This window comes from Ambystoma mexicanum, chromosome 9, assembly GCF_040938575.1.
Source record: "Ambystoma mexicanum isolate Mex_15411 chromosome 9, UKY_AmexF1_1, whole genome shotgun sequence".
NCBI classification, from domain to species: domain Eukaryota; kingdom Metazoa; phylum Chordata; class Amphibia; order Caudata; family Ambystomatidae; genus Ambystoma; species Ambystoma mexicanum.
In genome coordinates this window covers 96,744,794-96,768,020 of record NC_090931.1, presented here as the reverse complement: position 1 = coordinate 96,768,020, position 23,227 = coordinate 96,744,794, and the positions used below count along the sequence as shown (strand labels likewise).

The window sequence follows — 23,227 nt, the reverse complement described above, 5'->3', positions numbered from 1 at the left end:
GTTTTCGTCGTCTTCGGGCAAAATCTGGCGAGGTGTCCCCATTCTCCACAATCAAAACACTGAGGCCCTCTAACTGCTGTTGGCAGGACCCTCGCTGTTAGGTCTGGAACGTATATTTTCTCCTTCGGGATTTCTTAGCATTAAATGTGGTCACCTTGGTTGAGGCACAGTCTTATTCACGAAAGTATAAGGTCTAGAATTTGTCGTAAAGGTCAACATCTTGCCTTGCCCAGCCTTCTGGTATGCTGAGGCTACGTCCACTGCTTCAGTTAGCGATAGTCGATGATGCTGTTTGACCCATCTTTGCACAGGACCGGGAAGGGCTTCGATGAACTGCTCCAAGATCACTTTTTCTGTTATCTCACTAGGGGGAAGACATATTAGGTTGTAGCTAGTTCCTTTACTCTGTAAAATAATTGTCTCAGAGTTTCTTCTCCAACCAACTTAACTTCTCTAAGTTTTATTCGATATGTTTCCTCATCATGTCCCATTTGTTCCAGCACAACTTTCTTCATGTCCCCATAGTTGGTGTCCCCCGATGGGTTTGCAGCCTGGTAAGCACATTGAATTTCACCGGTCATTAATGGTGCGATGTAATGACACCATCGCTCAGTGGGTCACTGTGCGTTTCGAGCCACTCTCTCGAAATATACAAAAAAATGTGCGGGGTCCTCACCAGCCGAGTATTTTTGTAAAACTGAAGTAGGAACCTGCGGGTTATTTCTAACATTGGGCACTTCCAGTAATTGAGCCTGTTGCATTTGTAATGCTTGCTGGAACGCTAATCTGTCTGCCTGGGCTTGTTGGCTCTAAATTTATAATGCCGTGTGTAGAAGTTGTTGTCCCACACTCAGAGTCTTAATAAGGTCTTCCATGGCATTCTCTCGATCCCACTTCTGACACCAAATGTAAATAAACTCTTGAATGATGATTAAATAAAACTCTGAGCCAATTAGGTGAGTTGTATGGATTGCAAAGAGAACCCAAATCTTTTATTAACTGTTTCTTTCTGTTCTTGTTTTGTTTTGCAGTAAAGGATACGGCTTTCTCTGGGTTTTCCCAGTCTTCTTCAACCGGATGTCATTTCAGGATACAATAAGGTAAGGTATACTTCAGATTATAACATTCTTTAGACTTTCCCGTCTTCTTCTTATTCTGTCTTTCAAGTCTTATACAAGTCTATAGTTTTCTTCTTTTTTTTCTCTTGTTTCACTCTAAACTTCTCCTCTCAGATTCTGCCCTTGTCTTTCTCAGTCTGCTGCAGTATTCCTTCTGAACCTCTCAAACTTGAGTAACTCTATGAAAGGCTGATCTGTCCTTCTCCGACACTGTTCTAATAGCGTTCTTTACTACATGCACAGACAACTGTTCAGACGATAGGATCTCTTCTCGAGTGAACAGCCTTCCTTATTTAATGTCTCTCAGTCTGCCCATTAGTGCATTTATTGTTCATTTCTTTTCTCTCTCCAAACGGCCTTTTAGTTCTTTCTCTCCTCAATTTCTCACTGTCTGGAATTACTCTCCAGCAAGAGTCACTGCGTAAGTTGCAATGATTTAGCCTAAAGCGCAACGCCGCATTCACATTGGGCTTCGGATAGCGAAACTATCGTCTCCCTCAATAGGACGACTTTCCCCAGACAATCATGGTTCCCGGTATTCAAATAACGTTCGTCGACTTATTTAACTGTCTTCTTCCTCCCTCTAGGTCTTAAGCAGTAGCTACTCACTGTTTCAGTCGGACGACGATCGTCTGGCTGTATACGCTAAAACTCTCCTCTGTGCACAACTACGTGGAGTCACTTGCCTCACCCGTTAACAACCATTGCCTCGTTATTTTAACAGGATACCTCTTTTTCTGCGCAACAGCGGTCTGACTCGCCGTCTTCACCCGGGGGCAACGTTCGCCTCATTAATTTAATATGAAACCTTTTCTTGCGCAACGGCGCTTTGGCTTTCTGTCTTCTCACAGCGACAACGATCGCCTCGTTATTTTAACATGAAATGTTCTCTTGGTGCGCAACGGCGCATTCCCAACACCCCTTCAGCTTGATGTAACGCTCACCTGATTCCCACTGAGGCGCTGACCCAAACTGGACTGCTACAGTTGCTTCTATGACTATGATGAGGCGTAGAACTAGGAAGACGCTCTGGGCAGGACCTCCGAATATTGACTGTCTGGCTTGTAAGGTGAGTTTTCTGCAGATGGAAGAAAAAGGGGTAATTACAAGCTGGTTGGATAAGTTCTGCCACCAATCTTCTGCTTTTCCCACTTCTTGGTTCTCGACTGGTCTCCACGAACTCTCACCTTTGGTTTAGTAAAGCAGAGCTCTCCATCCTGCTTCTGGTGCAGGGGCGCGTGGAATCCAGTTACGTCACTGGATGATTTCTGTGTTTAGGCTCAGTGTCCTTTTGTGGCTTGTAATAGTCCTTCAGGTGCCGAGGAGCTGTTGGCGACACCACCACTGCTGTGCAAGAAGAGGCTCGTGAGTATAGAAGATCTGAGGCCGCTTCTGAAGGAGCACCCTTTTATAATGTCCTTTTCTGTCTTTCAGGTGCCGAGATGCTGTGGGCGATGCCGCCGCTGTTGCACGTGCGGTGGCACGTAAGTATAACTGAATTGTGGCCGTTTCCAAATGGGCGCCTCTGATAATGTCTTTTCCTTCCTTTCAGGTGCCGAAATGCTGAGGGCGATGCTGCCGCTGCTGCGCGTGAAGAAGCGCGTAAGTATTAATGAATTGTGGCCACTTCGGCTCGGACACCACTAACAATGTCTTGTCTTCCAGGTGCTGGGATGCTGCCGAAGCGAAGGCCACGGTGAAGTCTGGTGTGATCACGGATGGATAAGGTAAGTGAGCGCAGCTGCGAGCGTGTTGCCCGTTTTCTAACCTTATGTCTTTATTTGCAGGTTGTCGGAGACTGGACTCTTGTGGCTGAATTCTGGTGAGTAGATGTTCCTGTGCCTTTTCTTCATCCACAGGTTGCTGCTCGAGAAGCTGAGGGTGTGTCTGGACTTGGAATGCAGGAGCCGACTCGGTGAGCGTCCTGCTGCTTTTGCAGAGTAACACGAAGCACGTGAATTCTATCGGGCATGGTTTAAATAGTGGAGAAGTGCTTTGGTGCGTATTCTTCCTCCAGCCTCACCCAGGTAACAAAAGAGTTCCTGTAACAGAGGATTGGTCCCTCCCAGCCAGTGGCTGGGACTTCACCCAGCTTGGATTGTTCTAGGCGAGTATGCAGCATGGTCTGCCACAGGTAAGTCCACCCAATCACTACTGCACACTTTAAGAATATGAGCCCGGCGCTAATGGCCCAAAGGGCCCCTTTAGGGGTCTGCTGGAACCGGGGGTGTGGATGATGAGCCTGCTTCCGGGAACGCTGGGCCAGTCTTGGCTCCTCGGGAGTAGCGCTCATGACACTTGATGAGCTGTCAACCTCTCCTTATACCTTCATAGCTTTCAATATGCCCAGCTGTAACGGTCGGTCTCCGGCTCCTCTTCCCCGACCCTTGCCTCCTAGGCAACCAAAAACAGAAGCAAGCATTAGAGGAAAGTCCATACATGCAGGACTTCCTGTATTTACAACTTAGGCGTTTTCCTATCATTATGTCTGTAATCCTAGGCAAGTAGGTATCCACATTGTCACACTCACCCGCCTTCCTGAGCTGCTACAGCCTCTGCAAGAGACCCCGTTTTTGCCCAAACACACGATCGCATGCATCTGTACCGAAAGTACTTTTGAACATAAGGCTCCACTCATCGTAGTGACTGGACTGCCTCTTAGTTAGGGTCTGATAAGTGAAGGACTGCTTAAACGTTATTGCACTGTATGCTCCCTTTCTTCACAGGTTGTGGACCCTTACTGTGCACTATTCCTTTAGACCATTGGTAACTATATATGTTTGATAGTAAGGTTATGTTGGTTTAGTTATTACTGCTGACATTATCTTGCGTTTGAATTTAAAGGCCTTTAATAAATGTATATGTATTTTTGATATACACCTGACAGAGTAATTTGTAGTGTTGTTTAGTGCGTTTGCTCATTGTGGGCTTTTGATCACTCTCACCCCTCCTGAGACCTAGTCTTGACCTCCGACAATGCTACCTTGATTGGTCTGGCTTGTCCAGAAGGTTAACCTGTTGCAAGAAACTAGGCTAGCCTTCTGAGCCTCTGGCTACCAAGTCAGAGTTCAGAAATCCATCTTAACAGCGAGAAAGATAGAGAAAGTCCTTGGAGGAACTCTGTGAAGAGTCGATGAGACCAAAGTCAAGACATTCCATGAGACCTGGTGTAGCAAGAGAAAGCTGCCAGATGTACTTTGCGCGAGGCGGGCGTCAGTCCAGCCTTGGCCAAGAATAGCAAGTATGGAAGAATCTGCGGGGCAGTGACCCTCAGAGTGGTAATCTTCTGTAACCGGCACCACGTAGCGAAACACTTCCACTTGCGACCGTAGCACTTCAGAGACGATGATACCCTGGCCTTGGCGAGGACCTCCCTGCAGTCCGCCAGCAACTGATATCCTCCAAAGTCTAGGGCTGCCGGAGCCAAGCCCTCAGGTTGAGCGATCCTGGGTCGTCATGCAGAATTGCGCCTCCTTCTCTGGTGAGAAGATCCAGGTCCGGTGGCGACACAGGCTGAGAAGGTCCGGGTACGGGGCGATGAACATCGTCCTGCACTGACAACACCCGAGTGTGTGAATGACTCCTAGCAGGAGAGGCAATGGAGGAAACGCATACAGAAACATCCCTTACCACAGGAAGGAGAGCGTGTCCCCCAGGATCCTCGGCTGGTGGAATCTGCTGGCAAACTTCTGGCATTTGGAATTTGCCACGGTCACAAACAGATCGATCTTGAGCCTGCCCCAGTTGGCAAAGTTGCAGTCCACCTTGTCCTGCCAAAGTTCCCCACTCATGGAGGTAGACCGTGATGGTGTTCATGACTCCCGCTAGGTGGAGGGGTCGAGGAACATTTCTTGACCGACGGCCCCGTGCCATAATTCCTGCACTTCCGTGGAGAGGGCCAGGGACTGAGTGCCCCCTTCTTTCCCGATGTAGAAAATTGTGGTGGTGTTGTCCATGAATATCCTCACCACCTTGCTCTTCAGAGACAGAAGGAACGACTTAAGGGCCCAGAACACTTCCCTTAGCTCTAGGATGTTGATATCGAGGCCGTCCGTCTTGACCATTTCCTGGAACGGAGGGTTCCGAAACCTTGTGTCAGGGGAGATATAGGAGCAGTGCCCGACAGAACTCGTCGTCCAGAGTGATCTTGTCCACGAAGTTTCCAGACACTTGTGCCCAGCAAGCGTCCAGGAACTCCTGAAGAAGTCATATCTGCAACCTTCAGAGCTGGATGAGGTAGATGCAGGACGACATCATGACGAGCAATGACTTGATGGTCCACACCGCGGCGGTCATCGACAACAGCCGCTGCACCTTCCCCTGAATGGCTGCTACCCTCTCCTCCGAGGTTGATGCGAGAAAGGACACTGTATCGAGTCTGGCCCCCCGGAACAACTTGTTCTGCGATGGTGTCAAGCAGGCCTTTGGAGAGATGGAGAATCCCAGATCCGCCAGCAGCTTGATGGCCGTCTCCAAGTGCCAACAGATGACCATCGTAAGCGTGCCCCAACGAGCCAGTCGTCTAAGTACGGTTAACCGTGAATCCCCCCATAGACGCAGATGGGCCGCCACCGGTGACAGGCACTTCGTGAACACTCTGGGGTCTGACCTCAAGCCGCAGGGTAAGGCCTTGAACTGGTAGTGCTGTCCCTGCACAACGAAGCATGGAAAACTTCTGACGTTTCCTGTGAATGGGGACCTGAAAGTAGGCGCCCTGCAGGTCCAGCGACCTCGGGAAATCCCCTTTCCAGTTGTCCAAGCACGTGTTGCAACGCGACCATCCAGAATCTGAGACTTTAGGTACTAGTTCAGACGTTGCAGGTCTAGAATGGGCCTCCAGCCCCGTCTCTCTTTTACCAAGAAGTATCTGGAGTATACTCCGGAGCCCTGGAGTCGCTGGGAAACCAGCTCTATCCCCCCCCCCTTTTCGTAGCATGGCCCATACTTCCCCCCCCAAGAGCTGAGGGACGTGCTATTCCCGACAGGCTGTCGGGTCTGGCCTTTCGGGAGATATGTTGTTGTGGTGTGCTCAGTGGGTTGGGGGTCTTTTAGAGGAAGTTTTGTTAATGGGCCCTTAACTGTTTGGTCTGCAAAATTATGGTTTGCCAAGCCATCATGGTGGAGATGAATCCAGCAGCTGATTGGATAGGAAGGACAGAGCAACAGATGATTGGTATATTCAGGAGACCTAGGAATTAAACTGATATTTCCATCTGCCTTTCATCTTCCTTCCTCAAGTAGGAAGGTCCTGTGTTTTGGAGCTCTTCATTTTGAGGCCTGATTACCAGTAATAAGTTCAGTCAGGATTGGGCAGAATTCAGGAAAGTAACTGCGTGAGACAAGACAAGCAGAGATTTTGGTGGGAGCACTGAGCTCTAGCTCATGTTTTTGGACTCGATTGAAATATTCCGTGGTGAAACTCTTTACAAGTCAAGTTTCAGTTAGGGAAAAGTTATAGGTTAGGTATTTAGTACATTTGTTATATTTCAGCTGAATTCTTTTAAAAATAAAAGAAGTGAGAGTCAAACAGTCATTCACTTCTTATCTGCATTTAAGAATACTTCTGCGCACAAACAATTGATTTAGATAAGTGCTTTTTTTCGTCCCCTTGAGGAAATTTTACACAATTTGAATCCACTAGGTTTACTTTTAATAACGTGTTCTTAATGTTTGCAAGCACTTTCAATTAGCGTTTCAAAAAGACACGTTGGGAAGTCAATTTTGTTCATTTACGCTTGAGTGCTCTGAAGTAGTGGAAAGCGGATTCTTTCCGAAGCTCATTTTAATGCAGCAACTGCTTTTTCCTTTTAAAACAAAATATTTAGGAGATAACTGTGGCTCCAGTGTGGCTTCATCTAAGAAGAGAGCCTATGGGTTAGTATTTTTCCACTGACGTTTTTTTTTTTCAGACTCAGTGCAGGCGTGCTTAACTTTGTTGTGACTGTAGAGGAGCAAGTAGTGTTTCTTGGGACACGATCGGCGTCATCACTTTAAAACTCAGCGCAAGTGCGCTCATACTCAATGTGTGCTTGAAAGAGAGTAGTGTTTCTAGAGACATTACACTATTGAGTCTGCGCGTGATACTATATGCTAAATCTTATCTCCATACACAGTTATTTTAAGAAGTTCACTGATCTAATGTATAAAGTTCAGCAGAAAAAGCAGCACGAGTAAACTTCTTATGTATTACAAAGATTTACCAAGAGCAAATGGACTCCTGCAAGTTAATTAACAATAAAACCCATAAAGAAACAATTTAGTGAAAAGTTACTTCAGGGTCTCTTGGACTATATTATTAGATATTGTAACCCTGAATTTGCAGCAAAAGCATGGAACTTGGGAGCAATCAACTTCATTACATCAGTTGGATTTACACTGAAGAGACCCTCCCAACACAGAGGAGTTTAAAGAAGTATAGCTTGTGTATTGGGATGGGTAGTGGACCAAAGTAAATTAAAGTAATCCTTCTCGTTTTCTCACCCTCTGCATATTCTCAGACTTCCAGTTAGAAGACAGAAATCGGTTTTGTTGGTTATTTTATCCACTTCCCCGTTCCCTCAGGGGTGTTGGGATTTCGCAGCAGGTGACCAAACACTAGAGGGTCTGTGGGGTTCAGCAGCTCCTACAGACAGGATCACTGCTCAGGAACGGACACGGGCCACCGGCAGGATACGCAGACACCTGTGCTTAAATTCCAGGATATGTCCTTGGGCAAGATCGTCCAGCACCCATCTGTCGGTGGTGATCTTTGCCCACTCGCTGAGGAACCTTGTTAGCCGGCCTCCCAGCAGGGTGCACGGGTGGGGGCCCGGCACCTTAACGAGTTCAGGCTTGCTTCGGTGCTGGTGCCCTGCCAATGAGGCCACTGTCCTCCTCCCCCGAAGGCCCGAGAACTGCCTCTGTGGGCATCCTGGGTTGTGGATCTGGTAGGCCAACGGTACGAAGAGGAGAAACCTTTAGAAGGCCTGCCCGACTTTCCTCGGGAGGAACGAAAGGAAGAGCAGAGCTGTTGGAGGGTGCCCAGGGCACGGGCTGTCTCTGTATCCATATCCGTCTTAATGGCCTCCAGGGACTCGTCGACGACCTTACCGAAAGGGTAATGTCAGTCGATAGACATGTCCCGTACCTTCGTTTCGACCTCCTGGTGGAATTTCATGGCCTTCATCCAACCCTGGCAATGAAGACAGACACTGTTCCCCATCTGCCGGAAACCCTGTGTTGGCAACGTCCAGCGCCACTGTGATGGTGTGATCCGACGCTACCTCTCCCTCCTGGAAGAGGGCGATCGCCTCCAGGCGCTTGTCGTCGGGGAGGAACTCCAGTATCGGACCTAGCTTATACCATAGCTTCCTGTCGTACCTGGCTCGGATCGCCAGTGCTTTGCCCGCCTTTATGGTGGATGCTGCAGTGTAGATCACCTTTCTCCTCATGGCATCCAACTTCCTACCCTCGCTGTCTGGATGGACTGAAGATGAAGAGGGTGGGTAAGATGACTGCTTCATCGCTGTCCCTGAAAGCGCCGAATCCTGCAATGGTTGCTACCTAAGGCACTTGGGTAAGGATTCCGGTACCCGGTACTTCTTCTCCAGCCTATCATGCTTGGCTGGAGCTGTGCAAGGGTTATTCAAGAGGGCTAGGACCCCTCCCAAACCTCGTCCAGGAGGGGCACCGCCATGATGGTCTTCCTCTTGGCCTTGCGCCTCCGGTTCAGGAAACGCTCCTACTTTGTTTCTTTGAGCACGAGCTGGAACAGCTCACAGGCTCTGGAGATCATAGTGTGGAACGATCCCACCTCGTCCAGTGAGGACGCTCTAGGCTGCAGGGACCCGATGCCCGCTCCAATGATATCATCGTCATCGTGGCCGTATCCGCCCGTGTCTGGGTATGCTGGGCAAGAAGGGACCGACACAGATGTGAAATGGTGGCATTGAATGGCGCTTTCTTTTCTTCATCTGCGGTTGGCCAGGGGTATGGGGGACCGTGGCCACAGGCCCTTTTGGCATCCTCTTCTGGATCTCCGACACCAAGGTGTGGAGGGTTGATAGGATATCCAGATACACAGCCATCAGTGGAACTGTCGTGATCGGAACACTAGGCTCTCGCTGTCGTCTCACTCGGTGTCATCCTCTTCCACGTCCTTGTGGACCGTGTGTCAGGATTCCATGTCCTTGTCCTGCGTGGATGAAATTTCCATGGCTTTGGCCATGGCTTGAGACTGATCCAGGACTGCCTTGCAGTCCCCCCACCTCCTTAACGGCAGGAGCCAGGTTCTGGAGGCAGTGTCCCCTTCTCCAGCATGCCAGTAGACTTTGTCAAAGTCCCCAAGGTGGCCTTGTGCCTCAGAGGGAGGGGGTACCATCAGCGCTGTGGGGCTACCTTCTCAGGGTCAGCACCTTTAGCTTTTGAAAGAGCAGCCGCCAGCAGACATTTTCTGTGCCTTCCTGGGCAGCTCGGCCTTCTCCATCCGTGGATTCTCGGGCTTCTCCCGCAGCATAGCCGGGGTTGGACGACTTTCTCTTCCGAGGAGGAGCTTGATTGCCGGCTGGCAATGGAGGCAGAGGGCGATGTCAATCGCGCCCCCGGTGAACCCGGACTTGCAGTGCTTGGCCTTATCTTGGGCCCCCACTGATGAGGTGCCCTGACAGGATTTAGAAGCTCTCTCCTCGGACCGACCAGCCTTGGGTGAGGCATGCCCCTGCTACGCCACCAGTCTACTGTGCCTGTCCTTTGTCATCTTCTTGGAGATTCTGCGGCATATCTCGCCTTCCTTGTGGAGATGCAGGCAGTAGAGGCATTGCAGGTGCTTGTCCTCCACACACATTTCGGAGCCAGCTCTTGGTGCAGGACTTGAAGAGGGATCTTCCTTCTTTCTTCTCCGTCATGGTTGGAGGGCGCAAAGTAGTCCCGATGGCCTTCTGGAAACTTTGACGATCTTCGCCCTTGAGGGGCATTGAACTTAACCGGCAATGGATCCCTGCTGTCAGCAGATGAAGAGAAGAGCACACAGGCTCTTTTGGAACAGAAATAGAACCTTTTTCAGTGAAAAAACAGAATAAAACATAGAAGTAGCTCGCAGAGCAACTTGAGGACTCCTAACACTGAAGCATGCAATATAAATCTGAAGATGAAAGCCAGAGGAAGGGCTTAGGGATAGGACTGTCATTGCCAAGGATTCCTAGCCTGACGACAGGGAATATTCATTAGCATGTGAATCTGCTCACCAACCTTGTACTTGAGTCTCGGTCTCTTAATATTCAAAAACCAGTTCCAGGTTAACTCTACACTCCTTTTTGACTGTTCATACAAATGGCTTTCTTCTTCACCTCAGCAAGCCCTTTCATATACTTGGATTTGCTCTCTGTGTGTTTCTTTGGCTTTCACAGATAGGGTATCCCAGGTCTGGGTGCAGTTGTTGGACCACGCGGTCTACCCATTGCAGGTCACGCAACCGGTCACCCTAGGCTTGCTTGCCCACACAGGTTCTTTGGTAACTGCACCTGTATTCTGGTTCACTCACTTGGCTTTCTCCTTGCCAGCCTTTTGCGTTTGCCACATGTTTTCCTCTTTGCCAGTCTCTTGACTTTGCCACAGTGAGTTCTTTCATACAGTTCAATTCGTGGTGCTGTCTTTCCTTCACCACAATGCTCACACTCCTCAGCTATTTTAAATACTTGCCTTTCATTGAGTTTCATAAGATGTGTTCTTTGCTATCAATATATTCTAAGCGTACTTCACACAAACTTGTCATCTGTTCATAGATTTATCAAAAGCTTTCATATGCTTGTCAAAAGCTTTCGTTTTAGTTTGGTCTTCAATAGTTCAAAGCTCTTGTCCTTTTGCTCGCAGTTCATCGTATTCGTATTATTCATCACAACCATTTACTTTGGGTTTACGGTATCTTGCACATCATCCTTCAATCAGCATTCACTTTTGCCATACAACAGCCCAAGGAGTGCCCCATTTTGAGTGTTCCCTTCTGTTCACTCACTAGTCCCTGGCGCCTCCTCTGGGCGGCTGCTTTCTCTCCCACTTTCCATTGGATCGCGAGCCCCGCTCACACTTCGTTCCTCTCTCCGAGTTGCTGTCAGTTCCACTCGCTTCCAGCGGACGCTGCCTGTAGCTTACAGCAATCGGATTCCTTCCGTGCCCCGCAGCTCCTGCTGCGCTCACCAATCAGTGAGACGTCCACCACTGTGGCCCTCTCACGGCTCGCCCAGGCTTCAGCGACAGTTCTGAAGAGAGGGTCCCAGGAATGCCCCTCCTCACCCGAAGAGTTAAAAACGCACAAAGGAACTCACTATTCAGACAGCACCCAGGAGAGCCAGTGACATCCACATATACAGACAGATACCGTGTTAGACAGCCATTCAAACCTTATCCAGTGAATGTGTTCTTGGGCACAGGTGCCTCAACACTGGTCATGGACCCAAATGCCTCGATGGATAATGTTGACTAATGCAGAGAAACCAATGTGCCAACGTCATTAGGTACACCACGACATAGTCATGCACGAAGTTACACGAACATACACGTGCACACACGAAGAACATGCTTACACAGTTCTGTAGATCGAGGACAGATACATACTGTCAAAAGCTTTTATTTTTCTCATTAGCCAAAGTGCAGAAACACTGAACGCAGGCCAAATGAAGAGATGCAGAGCAAGCTTACAGCCGCTGATCGCAACTAACCCTATGGAACTACAGCATCATATATGGAGCCTGGAAGGACCAGATACGACTAACCTATGGGAAACATAGCACGGTATAGATATGCATAAATCGTACTAAAAGTATAATGAGGATTAGATGAGACCACAAACCGCAGGATGAGAGACAAGGGCAAGCAGTACCAGGCTGCACACCACAGCAGGCCAGGGCTTGCAGCTAAGGTCAGAGACAACAGCACATTCCAAACCTAAAATGACGAGGGTTCATCTGCAGAAAAACAGAATAAATCCTCATAGATTGCAGACCAGAGGAGCTCGACTTTGGTGTCCTCAACCATGTGATGCAGCCAAGCTAGACAATGATCTTTCACATACGGTGGGAAGACAAACAGTTCTGAGCAACACAGACGAAGTGAAACAGGAATCGTTAACAACATTGCAATGCTGAGGGCACTCTCACGGGCAATAGTGGTGCAGCTAACAGTTACATGGGGAACACAGTCATTCTCATCACCTTTTGAAGGTGTACAGAGCGCTGAGAACAGAGCTGGGTCCCAGGTCAGGGGAGATCGGCTTCAGCCAATCAGGAAACAGAAATCCAGGGGTGAATGGCAGAGGGCAAGGGCCAATGGTAATCCGGCGACCCTGTGGAAGGGGCAGGCCAGCCACCCGACATGCAAGGTCCAATAACACTATCTATAGGTGTAGTCCATAAGGGATACCCCTCCAATTACCCAACCAGAAGAACCCATAGGTTTTTTGGGGAAGGGCCCATGTTTTGACAAAGTGTAACAAAACAGCCCGACACAGGCTTAGGAGCGGTGATTCTGGGAATTTTTGAATGTCCTGTGTAAAAAACGACAGTCCTAACTTGTCCTTGACTGAGTACTCAGTTTGTATACTGGGGGAGGGTTGTTGGGCCCTGGGAGCGGAGATGGTGAGCTTGTGGTAACCCCCAGACCTCTGGCAAACCTAAGCCAACAGTTCCTTCTGAATACTTGCCTGGTTTCCCCGACAGGTCACCCCTCGGCTACCTCCTCCGCCACAGGATTTTCCTTTCCCTCACAAAGCTCGGCCCAGCTTCACTCCTGCTGGTCCCTCTGCTCGCCTTGTCCGCTCCACTTTTTATGCACATGCAACAATTTGACAGGTTGCAGGTGTGAGTTCTCAGGCCCAATTGCCCAACCATAGTTAGTGGAGTATTCCGGACATGCCTGACCCTTACAACAGTGTGTAGGCCTCTTCCTCGTCTCAGTACTGGAGTGGTGAAATGACATGTTGGTGTGCACGATTACTAGTCGCCTCTTCCTCATCCTAGTACTATGATGGTATGAATGAGGGGAAATGATTTGCAACAGCCTATAAAGGCAGGGGGAGGTTGGTTCTCACAAGGAAAAGGGTGCAACCATGTCTCGGCTGCAGACTACCTCTTCATCACCCTCTTTCTAGTGTCCCTAAATTGATGGTGCTTTCTGGTGTTATGGAAAAAAGGAAAAGGGTAACAATATTCCATAAAGGTTTGTGGAACCGAAGGTTCTTTATGGAAGGGAAAAGAGGGGTTGTTTGTTTCACCCAAGGGTGTCTCACTTTCTCCCTCCACCTTGCCTCCCTCGCACATCCTCCCCCAAGGTCGTCAGGATCCAAGAGAGCTGGTCTTTCACTGGCCATCTGGGAGGAGGAATCAGAGGAAAAAGAAGCAAGGACGCTCTCAGGTTTATCAAAGTGCACAGAGAAACTTTATTTTTTGTGGATATATATGGAAAATAATTATTTTTAACTACCCTTGGATCATTTTCCAATAAGTTCTTGCAGTTAAGATGTGTTACTCGTGTATGTTTTCACATCGCAAGTCTCAATCTTACAAGAAAACAGTTTGTTCAGAGAGATTGGTCTTCTTAGAGGAAAGGCCCAAGAGAGCATGTCTCCCTAGTTTCTATGTCAATGGAACCAGGAAGTGTCAGAGGTTCTTTGTCCGATAAGTTCTGTTGGCTGCCGTGCATGCGACTGACAGTTTTTACCGGCTCGTACATAGGTCAAGTTAATGAGAGCGGACAGTGTGCAGTCTCTTCGGAGTGTTTGGTGACCCTATTTTCAGCGCCAGCAGAGCAATGACATTTTTGTGAGCTTGAGACAAAAGGGTTCACACAAAGTCAATAGGCTTTGAAGAAAGGGGCATTGTGGTAGTTATACTTAGCAATTTCAGACAAGAACTTTATTTTCATTTTCAAGTAAGTAGTCAGTTTACTAAGAAGGTTCTTCACAGTTACAACAGACATTCAAATTCAAAGCAAGTTTAAAATAATCCTCTTGGCATTAGCAGAGGAGATTGAGGTGTTTAAAGTGACTCTTTATAGTACATTGGGGGATGAAAAGAAGGTGGTGTGAAATTATTGGAGTAACCATGCACACAATGTTTTCTTTCCCGCCCCTGCAGATTTCCTCATAAGTAGAAAACTGGAATCTGTTTTTTTATTTCATCTACTTCCCCTCAGAGGTGTTCCATGATCAACTGTAGTTTCAGCCTAGTTCAGTGTCATGCTCTTGTGGGTCTACAGGGTTCAGCAGCTTCCACGGTCGCTTCAGGAGCTCCGACTGTGTGTTGGAGTTTTCTAGACCTGTCAAGGTTTGTACATTTGTCTCCACCCTGGTCTTACCCAATTTAGGTATATTATACAGTGTATATGCCTATGTAGAACTATTTAAGTCTTCTTGGAAGGTAAACAATTTTGGCGTTCCAAAACCATGGAGGAATATACGATTTATAGGGATTTTACTTACCTGGTAGTATGATGAAATTGATGTAAACCTTTGTTAATAGTATATTTTGGACTTCCTGTGGCAACCTCTATTCCTCGACAGACTTTGCAATTGTTAACTGTACTTCACAGCAGGTCTACCACCAGAGTCTAAGCCTAACCGCTTATGTGTGTGTTACCACTAAGATTGTGTTAATGAGTGGAGTGTAACCTTGTTTCTCCCCTAGGTTGGCATCTCAGAACCCCTCAAAAGAGCAAGTTTTGCTAATCCACCTTAAAACATCTAATATACATAATTAGGTATGTTTCTGTATTCAGCTTATGCAATTTATCAGTGTTAGGTTGCCCTCTGCTGTCCAAATGGCAAAGAGCACTTCTGTGGGCCTTTCCACTTCAACAACAGATCTCATTTTAACAAACAGAGTTCGCACAGTTCTACGCGGTCACCTTCACCTTCCACTATCGCAAACATTCAGAATAATTTCAAGTTACTTCTTTTCACGCCCATTTCTCTTCACATAGGGCACTGCGGTTCCATTGTCAATGAACAGTTAATTACTGGCTCGTGTTTCAGTCTCCAAAGATTGAAATGCTGTAGGACGAATGCCTCCTCACAAGCTAAAACTGAAAGTAGCTGCTGTAATTATGCTACTTAGCAATCTTATGCCATGACCGGGATTCTCCAATGTAACAAGGTTGACAACTACATGTCTACAAAAGACACATCAGAGGCCTGTGTAATCAATGGATTAAACTTAGATTCTGTTCTTATACCATGCATACCTCTCTTTCCATCTGCTACAATATGCCTTTCAAATTCAAAAGAAGACCATTCCCTATATGTTTAGCCTTTTCAATGACCATTGATATGTTGCAAGGGACTACTCCCTTCCTGGAAGCGATTGGTGGTAATTCTGATATTTAAGAAGGGGGATAGAGGTGACCCTATGAATTACCGACCGATATTGAACTTTATGATATGCTAGAATGCTGTATGTTATCCCAGGAACAGCTAGTCATTTTAACATTTCTTGAGCAGAGATATTTCCAAAAACTCTTCTGGGATTTCAGAAGGGGCTGCACAATGCATGAGGCAAATGACAGGAAAAAACGTACAAAAAGGAAAAATAATCCAGGGATCCTATGGCTAAAACCCAAGAAGCAAAGAGGACATGTGCTCTCTTTCCTGATGTTCGGATTTCATATAAGCATGGAAGTCAATCTATACAGGAGAAAATGATCACCCACCTTTATTCTGAATAATGGTCCAGCTTCTCTGAAACTAATATGAGCATCACCAAACAGTGCCAGTTAATTTGCCCAAAATCTCACTGTAGCATCACGCTGTTCATGTTGAAAGGGTTGGCCTTAAGGTATCACTGATGGCAGCCAAAAAACAGTCACTTCAAGAAATTGTTCCAAATCTATTAACCATAACCAGTTCAATAGGACAATGTGAAGCATAAAAACATAAAATCCCTGTGGACTTCCCAAACCAGCGGAAACGGTGCAGAGGCACCGAGCACTCAAAATCCATAATGGAACACAATCTCATGCGAAAATGTCCTTACTTGCCATTCCCACAGAGTTTAGCGCAACGGGTCAAGAACTGTCCTCATCTAGAACATGGAGACGGGGCCTAGTCCCCTACTAATTAGTGACCTGAAAACTGTCAGCAAGTACAGCTGGAAAGCGCTTACTCCCTACATAAGTGATCTGCCCGTTGAGACATGGAAGATCAATAAGTCCCACAGAAATCTAAACAGCTCACAGATCGAATATCTTCACCAGAATAATTCAGAGCGGAGTCCTTCACTGGCAACTGTCGAGCATGACTGAGCACAGCAGCGATCAATGTACGTGAAGTCACAACGTCAGACTTCCATCACTGCCACAGAAAGAGGGCCACAGTTTGTTGGAGTGACTCATCTTGTTATGGTCACATTTTGTAAGACGATTCCAAATCTAGGATTAAAAGAGTTCTGACTAATTGCAACAATTGCATCCATTCGAAGTTAAGGTTCTCTTTGTTCATCCGAAAGTAGGATCTCTCAAATCAGAAGCACTTTGTTCCAGCTCAGTCAATATTCTATGAAAAGTGTCAGAAAAAAAAAAGATAACACACAGGAGAAAGGAGGGAGAGACACCCTGGGGGCAGGGGAAAGCTTCCCATTCAGTGATGCTGACCCTATTGGTGACATAAGGAGGAACAAACTCCCCTCCACCCCCCACGGTCTCCAAACATGTCCACACTTGTGTCTCAGACAAAAGCGATTAACTCCACCCACCTGCCTCGCAGACACTCTCAGAATAGGGGCCTTGAGTAGCTACACCCGCAAACAGAAATCATGAACCGTGATCATTGACCATAAAGACAATACAAAATGATCGGCGACACTACAGAGCTTGCTGCAGTAGGGGTCACAGGGCAGACCATGGGCATATGGACATATGCATACATGGGAAATGGTGCGGGAGGAGCAGAAACACACACATCGACTCAGGGAAGCCATGGTGGGATGGGGTAGCTGCCTGATAGGGATGCCCAATTCCATGTTGATGGGTCCCCAGAAAAGGCCCAGCCCATGGAGCCTCAGACTGTTAACGGATCATATGAAGCACTGTTGGTTACACCTGGCCAAGAGGACTTGGCCATCAACTACCACCAACAGGGCTCAGCTGTCTCTCTAGTAAGTCTCCTATTGCCCCATTACCCCCAATAAACCAGGATATAAGTGGGAGCAGTGAGAGATCCAGAGTTTGAGACAGGTCGACAGCGAGGAGTGCCAAACATACCAGAGAAAATTAGGAGAATGCATCTCGGGAAGAGGACCGAGTCAGAGAATAGAAGGACCAGAAGGGCAGAGTACGGTCAAGGGAGTGGGCAGAGTTGGAGGAGGGGGGCACGAGGGGGGGTTTCATCTGTGGCAGGGTGAAGTTGGAGACAGGGGCAGGATAGCATAGAGGAGGTGGACAGAGGTCCAAGACAGGAAACCCGCATCGGCCAAGCTAAAGGCTGGAAGGGGCAGAAAGGCAGACTTCACGGCCAGTAAGGGTTTGCTTGGGGAAGGTTAAGGGAGAAAATGCTACAGAAGAGCGCCTTGTTGACCCAAGCACAGAAAGGTCCAAGCAGAGCGAGGATGGCTGGGAGCGATAATACAGATTCTGGTGCTCTCCCAGCAATAACCACTAAGCCGTGTTCTGCAATTGAGACCCAACTCATCTTCCAGAGGAGCACACAGAAACAGTCACTAGGCGTGTGTGGAATTACCTCCGTTGTAGATGGTGTAGGAGCATTAAGGATATATTGAGAACACATGCCAATCATAATGGGATATATAGAACAGACAAAGTTGTATCTTCCATCTTATGTAGAAAGTAAATATGTATTAAAGCATTTGTATTTTCTATTTTATTGGACGTGTGTAGTGCTAGGAACATTATCACTTTAGGAAGAATGAACCGAGGGCAGGTGGTGTTTTAAGCGAGAACACAAGAGTGGAAGAGAGGCAAAAGATCTAATGGGAAGAGGAAGTTAACTCCAATATTTCGGTGCAAACCAAGAAAAAAAGAAAAAGAAAACAAAAAGAGCGAAAGCATGATTGGGCACAAGGACGACAGAGGACAGATGGGAGATTGAGATTCTGCTACACAACGATGAGAAGGGGAGTAGATCGGTAAGGTGGAGCCAAGCTGTGTAAGCATTTAAATACAATACAGAAGAAATGAAATGTGATTGAAAGGGCAGCCATTTAAGAGACGAGAAAGAATAGAAAGTACAGGAAAGACGAGACCTTCTGTTTTGGTTGGGTAGAGAACCATCATTTGAGGCCATCCATCATTGGGAGTAGTGCCAGCCCAGCTAACTGGGTAAGAGCCATTTGAGAGGTAGGAAGAGAACCTAAACTGTACAAGTACAGCGTTCTGACCATGAGCAGAGTGGGCAACAGTATCAAATGGCACCAAACGGGAGGATGGCTTACTAGAACAGCCAGCAAGAAGAGAATTAGTGAGGGTAGACCGGTATGATGAAGGATTAGAATGCAGTGAAAAGGTTTAGTAGGCTGGGTGATACTAGTCGGGATGCATAAAAAATACTATCTTGTGTGTCGTTACAGATTTCAAAATGAAAAAGAAGGCATAGTAGAGAGAATACCGATTTACCAGCTGAATCCGTCCATTTGTATTCTGTCCACTTACCCTTTCAGGAACTGGGGGCTTTTTGTAACTGTAATTGGTTATTTATAACGCGCTTAATACCAAGAGGTTTCTAAGCGCGGACCCGGGGATCGGACCTGTGTTGCTCTGCGTCATTTTGCTTACAAGACGAGCGCGTTTACTCATGAACCATTATGTACCCAATTTAGTGGATTTTATTGCGCGGTGACATTTTCTCCATGAAATGCTTACAGAAAGCGACGTGACATTAACATGCAACTACTAATCTACTTCTTGAAATGTTGCATTTGCCAAACAAAACCGTGTCCACTGTACACAATGCAAACACCTAATTGAAGCCCGCAAGATGCTGTGATGTGGATGGACACAGCAAACAGTGTGTGTGAAATGACTAACATAATCTGCCCAAGGTCCCGGGAAGGAAGGGCGGGGGGGGGGGGGGCGAGCCTGGACAGCGGGTACTGACCTTCAGCGCTTCATGGAGGAAGGACGAGTCGTGGATGCCGGTGATCTCCCGCAGCTGGTTCAAGAGCATCTGGGCATTCTGCAGTGAACACAAGAATCACACATTAGGGGAGATGCATTGACAACTCGCTGATAACAAGTTCTAACGGGCCACGTGGTAGACAATGTAGGACCATGGTGACCTTGTGCAAATACGCCCTCAAAACGTGTTCATCCCAGCAAGTCACTCGATTACACAGGTGTGTACGGACACAGCATTCCCAGAAGTGCAGTGATCACATTCAAAATAACTAGCATGCAGTCACCGAGCACGACAAATGCGGCCTAGACTGATAAACAAAGGGGGCAGGGGGCAGGCCCAGGCCTCATACTCCAGCCAGAGTCAGCGAGACATATAAGGAAGGGGGGAGGAATGTGAACAGGGCAGATGGGCGAGGCTATTTTAGGCGTGTTGCACAGGCCACTTGTGTTCGTCATTCCTCACTGTGAGCCAGCCGCCAGAGATATTGTGTGAGTGACTAGGAAAGCAATGCGGTCAAATCTTATCAGTAGAGATGCTCGCCATGAAACAGTTGCTCTCAGCGCGACTCTTACTCTTCGGGGCTGGCGTGCATGGGAAGGCAGCCTGGTCTGATAAACCTACCAAAGACTTGATGATGCCTCCCAGTGTACGGATCAGGCGCAGTCTGGCCATGGAGAAGGCAGGGGCCCACTTTGTAGGTTTGGGGGCGCTGTGTTTGAGTTGTTTGGTCATTGTTCGGTTCTTCACACCCCCAGCGCATTTAGGTACAGTGTACCCGGCTAGCAGCCTCTAGGAAGAAGTTTGATTCGTGTGCAGACAGTGGAAATGGCCAGATAGATGTGAAGGGCCCCATTTGAGGGGGGGGCTCATGTCACAGTTCTGGCCACTGGGACCCTCGTCCACCTGCCTGCTCATCTACGAGCGTACACTTATGGCCTGAAAGCCCTAAACAAACCTTGGATTATGATGCGCTCGGGTACCATGGCAACAGGGTCACTGAAGAAAGGCCACCTCTTGTCCATGTTTATTACAGACTCTTGAGAATCTATGCCTGCTACCGGAGCGGCTGACTCAGCAGTTCGTGTTATGCCACCTGCATGCCACGTGTTCTGGCGAAGAATGGCGCTGCAATCCACCAGTGTGGGTCACGCACAGCAGCGGACTTCCAAAGGCTGGTGCAAGCGTGTCGCCGTCAACGCCTGGCAGCACTTCTTTTCATAAACCAACGATGAACATTTATTTGTTTAGGCCTGCCATGTGGTAGTGACGGGTGTGCAACACGTTCGAATTTAACCTCGTAAAGCCTCGAAATTATAGGTAATGCGAGACTAGCATGTTGCAGGATAGCCAATGTATCCCCGTTAGTATCTATGCTATAAACACATGCTCCCAGCTTTTCCTTGTTTCAGGAATGTGGGCGTTGGTTTACCTTTGAACGTGGGCTCTTCTCACTTGAACCTCGCGCACCCTCCCCTTCCCCCTACCAAATCACTGGTTTGCTCTTAGGACCTCGAAGTGGGATGCTTCTCCCTGGGGCGCATTTCACACTATAAACACAATTACAGATAACATAAGGATGCATTTGGTGCATGTTTACTGAACTTTCCTGCACCCTTGGTAGTATACCGAATACACAGATGGCATATTTGCCTGAATAATCTGACCCGTTATACTGGATGGAGCAGTTCCCTTGTGTGTTCGTGTCTATCCATCGCAAGGAACTCAATGCAATTCGCCACCTCAGGTTGCTGGAATGCATCCAGTGACTGGCACACTACATCTGTGCGTCGGGTCCACGCAGCCGGCACATTCACAATGCTTCAGAGGGTCAAGGACTGCAGAGTTATTGCAAACCAAGGGAACAATAAACCTATTTAACACGACCCCTCCCACCCCCACGCTCTCACGAAGGTAAGTGCTCAATGATGTGGCGCGTGAGATCTACAATCTTGCATGTGTGTTGAGAGATCTTGAGTGCCACATGTAGAACACGCCCTGAAAAGAAAGCAAATGTACAGCACAGAAGGTGGGACCAGTGAAAAACCTCCTGCACGTATTGCCGCCCTGGTAGGTTTATATTTCTACTCCCCACCTTTCTTTGGCAGAAGGATAACACAAACAAAATAGTGGCTCAGTGAACATTCCAAAAGGTGGGAGCAGCACGGCCCCATGAGGGTATTTCTTTAAGAAAAGCACTTCAAAGAGCACTAATAAAATCTGCCCCATGGAATAGGTTTTTCTGGGCAACGCACAAACTGATTTACTAGAAATAAATGACAACTCCTAGACCAGGGGTCTTCAACCTTTGGCTCTCCAGATGTTTTGGACTACAACTCCATCATCCCTGACCAGCATAGTCAATAACCAGATATCATCATGAACATTGTGGTCCGAAAATTCTAGAAAATGAAAGGTTGCAGTCCCCTGTCCTAGACTTTACAATAATGTTGATGTTTCTGCCAGAACATTATCTGGGGCAGACTGTGCGAAGGCATTACGTAAGTGAAAAGATGGATTGAGTATTACAAGGCTGGCATTTGCTCCACAACAGTATTCTGAATGCAGGCCTTTGTTTTATGAACATGTAAACCTGCATTTCCCGTATGTTTCAGTGTGTGCATGGGTTATGGGTCACGCTTGTTTGGCGGGCAGGTTTGTGTTTTTCCCTTCTTGTTGTCCGTTTCACCTGGCTGTGTGTTTTGGTGCGCAGAGTTTGTCCGAACAGACATGGGGCTGTCTGTGAGGTGATTTCACCTAAGGACTGGCACAAGCCCCCCTGCTGGCGGCACGATTGGAGAGCATAAGGGCCTGAGGAGAGAGAGCCGAGCAGAGGCGGAAGCTCCAGGCCCTCTGTTGCGTCAGGGATGTTCCCCCACCTGTAGGCCGTCCGCCTGCGTAAACCGGCATTTCTCTCTCCCCCACAACGGCGTCGAGAGTGCGGTAGCTGAAGGAGCACTTGTAGGAAAGGGAAAGAGCGAGAAAGGGACACTGCGCCCTGCGTGCGCTGCTACCTGGCGAACACGTGGGCAATGGATGACGAGACAAAGGTAATATTTGCTGCACCGGTACAGTGACACCGAGAGGCTGTGCACTATCAGTAGCTCCGCGGAGTGTGGAGATGAGTGTTCTCACCTAATAGAGCTGAGGGTTTGCCCGACTCAGGGGACACAGTGGGAAAAAGGCCCAGGTGCCCTGAGGGGGTTTATTCACCCATATGGTGTAAGAGTCCCGCTTATCTTCCGGAGGTCAGTTTTGGCTCGTTATGTATGGTTGGTGTTGTTCCGCTTCTCTCGGTTCCATCCGCACTGATGTAGTGATTTACGCCGTTCTGAGCTTGGCTCTCGGCCAGCACTGTAGGGGATCTGTACATTTCCTGCTATGACCCATCCCAGGCGCCTCGCCTAGTTCAGTGTAGAGGTGGGCTGCGGCTCAGTGGCCAGACTGGGTATGTATGGTGAATTGTTGTGTTAAGTGTTGTACGACCCAGTGGCAGTCTGCGGTTACCAGCGAGGAGGGGGGGACGCTGGTCCGACCTAGATCATTATTTACCAAATGTGAATGCACTTGTTCTCAAGGTGATCCCACTGAGGTATTTATCTGTTTATTTACTAACTGTGAAAGCACTTGTTTTTAAGGTGACCCCACTGATATATAGGATTATTTATTTACAAAATGTGAATGCACTTGTTCTCAGGGTGATCCCACGGGAACTGCTTCAATATTATAGCTATTGTGTAATTAATTATACCGAAGGTGATGTAATGGACAACTTATGTATCGTTCTTCCATGTACAAGCAGAGAACGCCTCCGTTAGGAGCACAGTGGTGTAAAAATGCTCATGTGTACTGAGGATTGTCTGGCAGATTTAAATTACATAAATGAAAGCGGTTCACGCATTTTATAAAAGACTGTCTTTTTATTTAACCAGGAGCACCAGTATAGCCGCCAGTCATCTGGGCTGACCGAATGTAGGCCCTCAGGAGGGTCCATCCATCGTCCCCCTGGGATTTCATTTTT

The 23,227-nt window shown here is 47.8% G+C and overlaps 1 protein-coding gene across 4 annotated transcripts in view; it reads right to left on the bottom strand.

Moving 5' to 3' along the window:
• Positions 1-23,227, bottom strand: part of USP28 (ubiquitin specific peptidase 28) — a 977,853-nt gene that overhangs the window by 883,222 nt on the left and 71,404 nt on the right. For 2 of the 4 annotated variants that reach the window (XM_069614232.1, XM_069614231.1), the window contains exons 1-2: positions 19,831-20,147; positions 19,189-19,266 (exon numbers count right to left, since the gene is read on the bottom strand). In XM_069614232.1, coding sequence (XP_069470333.1) covers positions 19,189-19,266; positions 19,831-19,941 — 189 coding nt within the window. In that variant the 5' untranslated portion in view covers positions 19,942-20,147. Of the gene's footprint in view, positions 1-19,188; positions 19,267-19,830; positions 20,148-23,227 lie in introns of those variants that run through there. The other 2 variants (XM_069614230.1, XM_069614233.1) reach the window with 1 other exon arrangement.